Source organism: Prunus persica, chromosome G1 (genome assembly GCF_000346465.2).
Source record: "Prunus persica cultivar Lovell chromosome G1, Prunus_persica_NCBIv2, whole genome shotgun sequence".
Classification (NCBI taxonomy): domain Eukaryota; kingdom Viridiplantae; phylum Streptophyta; class Magnoliopsida; order Rosales; family Rosaceae; genus Prunus; species Prunus persica.
In genome coordinates, this window is record NC_034009.1 from 39,915,758 (window position 1) to 39,919,264 (window position 3,507).

General features: G+C 36.7%; 1 protein-coding gene across 1 annotated transcript; it reads left to right on the top strand.

Annotated features, from left to right (window-relative positions):
• On the top strand, nucleotides 489-2,495 carry LOC18791123 (BURP domain protein RD22). Its single transcript, XM_007223218.2, has 3 exons — nucleotides 489-624; nucleotides 806-920; nucleotides 1,054-2,495. Exons 1-3 carry the CDS (start codon nucleotides 586-588, stop codon nucleotides 2,268-2,270), a joined length of 1,371 nt encoding a protein of 456 aa, XP_007223280.1. The 5' UTR covers nucleotides 489-585; the 3' UTR covers nucleotides 2,271-2,495.

Below are 3,507 nucleotides of genomic sequence, written 5' to 3' on the forward strand. Positions count from 1 at the left end.
TAGATTGAAAAAATAAAATAAAAATCAATCTATTATCATATATATTATAAAATACATATTATTGCTCCATCCTCCATACACTTGCATGCCCTCTTACAAAGTGTGAAGTAGATTTTTTGTGCTCCAACTCATTGACTAGGGCTGAAACATGGTTAGTTGGATTTATAAGATCTTTTGTTTTTTGGGAATTTTCTGAAGCACGGAAAATCAAATAAAATTAATAAAGCAGAAACTGTACCCTTTAATTATATATGGACATATGTTTTTTTGTTTTCAAGTCTTAGATGACATGGGGACCCCTCTCAAATTTAAGTGGTCCATTATTGTTAACCACATATTTTATGGACCATCCAGCTTCGGTACATTTCTCCCACATGCCACAATTGTATATTCACAATTACGTCTGATACATCACATCATGCCACTTGCCTCACATGCCACAATTGTATATTCACAATTACTTCTGGGTACCCCTCATCAGTCGTCTATAAAATGGTGAAGCCAGTTGCTACTGTTACCATAAGAGCCAGCTCCGACTTTCTTTAATTTCTTGCTACATCTGTTGCTAAGTTAATTTCAGTCCTAATGGGGTTTCATCTCCCACTCATCTTTGCTATTCTCAGTGTAAGCTCTGCAATTTGATTAACTTTTCCATTCTCTCTCATTGTACTCTATATATATAAATGAAAGTTTTGTGTTCCTATAATTCTCTCCGATTTTATTTAGTACGTACTTAAGTGTCGTCCACTAATTAATTACACTTTGTGAGATTTGATTTTAATTAGAGTTCGAATTAATGTTGCAGCTAGCAGCGGTTGCACTGGCAAACAATGCTGCTCAACCAGCACCTCAACTTTACTGGAACTCCGTCCTGCCAAACACACAGATGCCAAGATCTATCAGTGAACTTCTGCATCCTGGTTTGTGTTCAGCTCTTTATAATCTTAGATATCTCTTCTACCTGCCATTTTACTAAACTATGTTCGACCACATATTTATCAGTTAACTACTGTCATTACAAGAATGACACTTATTTTCCAATATAATTTGCAGACTCCACAAATGAAGAAAAGAGCAAACCTGAAATTTTCCCATTGCAGGGCAATAGAGTTTACACTCAAAGCCATTATAAAAAACGTCCTCCTCCTCCATCTGACGAGGGCAAACCTGAAAATTTCCCATTGCAGGGCAATAGAGTTTACACTCAAAGCCATTATAAAAAACGTCCTCCTCCTCCATCTGACGAGGGCAAACCTGAAAATTTCCCATTGGCCAATAGCTTTTACACTCAAACCCATTATAAAAAACGTCCTCCTCCTCCATCTGACGAGGGCAAACCTGAAAATTTCCCATTGGCCAATAGCTTTTACACTCAAAGCCATTATAAAAAACGTCCTCCTCCTCCATCTGACGAGGGCAAACCTGAAAATTTCCCATTGGGCAATAGCCATTACACTCAAAGCCATTATAAAAAACGTCCTCCTCCTCCATCTGACGAGGGCAAACCTGAAAATATCCCATTGGCACGTTCAGGTTACCAACGAAAAAATTATGGAGCAAGTCCTCCTCCATCTGACAGTCAACTAAAGCATTATAAAGACTTAGCTATTTTCTTCTTCGAGAAGGACATGCGCCCGGGCACAACTATGAAGTTCCAATTCCCTAGAAATTCAAACACGGCTACTTTCCTGCCACGCGAAAGTGCTCAATCGATCCCCTTCTCCTCTAAGAAACTACCAGAAATTTTCAACCATTTTTCAGTGAAGCCAACATCTGAGGAAGCCAAAACAATTAAGCAAACAATCGAAGAGTGTGAAGCTCCAGGCCTTAAGGGAGAGGAAAAATATTGCGCCACATCTTTAGAATCAATGGTTGATTTTAGCACTTCGAAGCTTGGAACAAGAAACGTTGAAGCAATCTCAACGCAGGTATTGGAAGAAGGAGCCACCAAGTACATGCACAACTATACAACAATCCCGGGACTGAAGAAGTTGGTAGGTGACAAAGTCGTTGTGTGTCATAAGGAGAACTATCCCTATGCTGTGTTTCTCTGCCATGCAATAAAACAAACAGAAGCTTATGTTCTCTCCCTGAAAGCCGATGATGGGATGAAGGTGAAAGCAGTAACCATCTGCCATCTAGACACATCAGAATGGGACCCAGAGCATTTGTCCTTCCAAATCCTCAACGTTAAGCCCGGAACCACTCCCATCTGCCATTTCCTTTCCACTGATGCTATTGCCTGGGTTCCAAAACACAAATCTGCATGATCATCACTTAGCACTGTACGTATAATAAGCTTGGTCGGGTTGCACCCTAGGCCTGCATAATTATCTCCCTACTTATTTCTGCCTCTTCATCATGCGGTGTAAGATATATGATGAGATGAAGTTTTCTCTTGTAACTATGTAGACTACTTCAACTTGTACTCATAATAAAGCACGCTGTTGGGGGGTTCTACTTAATTTCGTTCTCTCCAATGTTTGAGTGTTGAATTGTTACGTTGGAATAGGCTGCTAATGCATGTAGTTAGAGAAGCCTTCATTTATATCAAAGTCCTCAAACTATCAAGAATTAATGTATCCAGAAACATATACCAAGACGCAAAACAACATATTTTCCATTCTCTGTCTGTAACACCAAGGCAAACTTCCTTTATCACATCATTTAAAGGATCAAATTCCAGTACTAATCTAATCCATCATGTAAAGCATACAAGTGCCTACCTAAATTTGTCCATTGGATATATATGTCACTTTTTATTTTTTGATAGAGATATAAATGTTGAGAAAATTAGAGTACACAACTCCAATATAGACTTGTTGGAGACAAAACAAGTAAACAAATTACTTGTATTAGACTCACAAAATATTACAACAAGACAACTCTCAAAGAAAAGACAAACTCTCACACTTCTCACAAGGACTACTTAACTTTATAGCTTATTGCATATAGCATATGCAAACACAATTAGAACATACCTACGTACACTATGGGAACACTCGTGTATATTTGAACACAAGAAAACATGTGCGCACCGTGCACGGTTCACATGAAGTAAGAAATGAAGAGGAAATAAAGAAGAAGAATACAAAAGAAAATGGAGATGAGAAAAAAAAAACACGAATAATGAAAAATGAATTGACAATTATATATGGTTGACATTAGATCTAATATTATATGTAATAACTAATGATCTAAAATAAACATTAAATCAAACAATAATTAAAAGATTTGACAATATAAAAATTTACACGTCAGCAAACTCACCATGGTAAGTTTGCTGACGTGTAAAAATTGTGAATGGACTACATCGAAAAATAATTGGCTTACATCAAAAATTAAAATCACGTGGGTTATTCCTAAGAAACCTTAATATTTTTAGGTTTATATATTTTTTGTATTTAAAAAAAAAAAAAAAAAGAGAAATCTGACCATGTATGTATGATGATGATATGCATGTTATTTTTAGACCTAAGGTAAAACAGACAAACTTTTTACTCCATT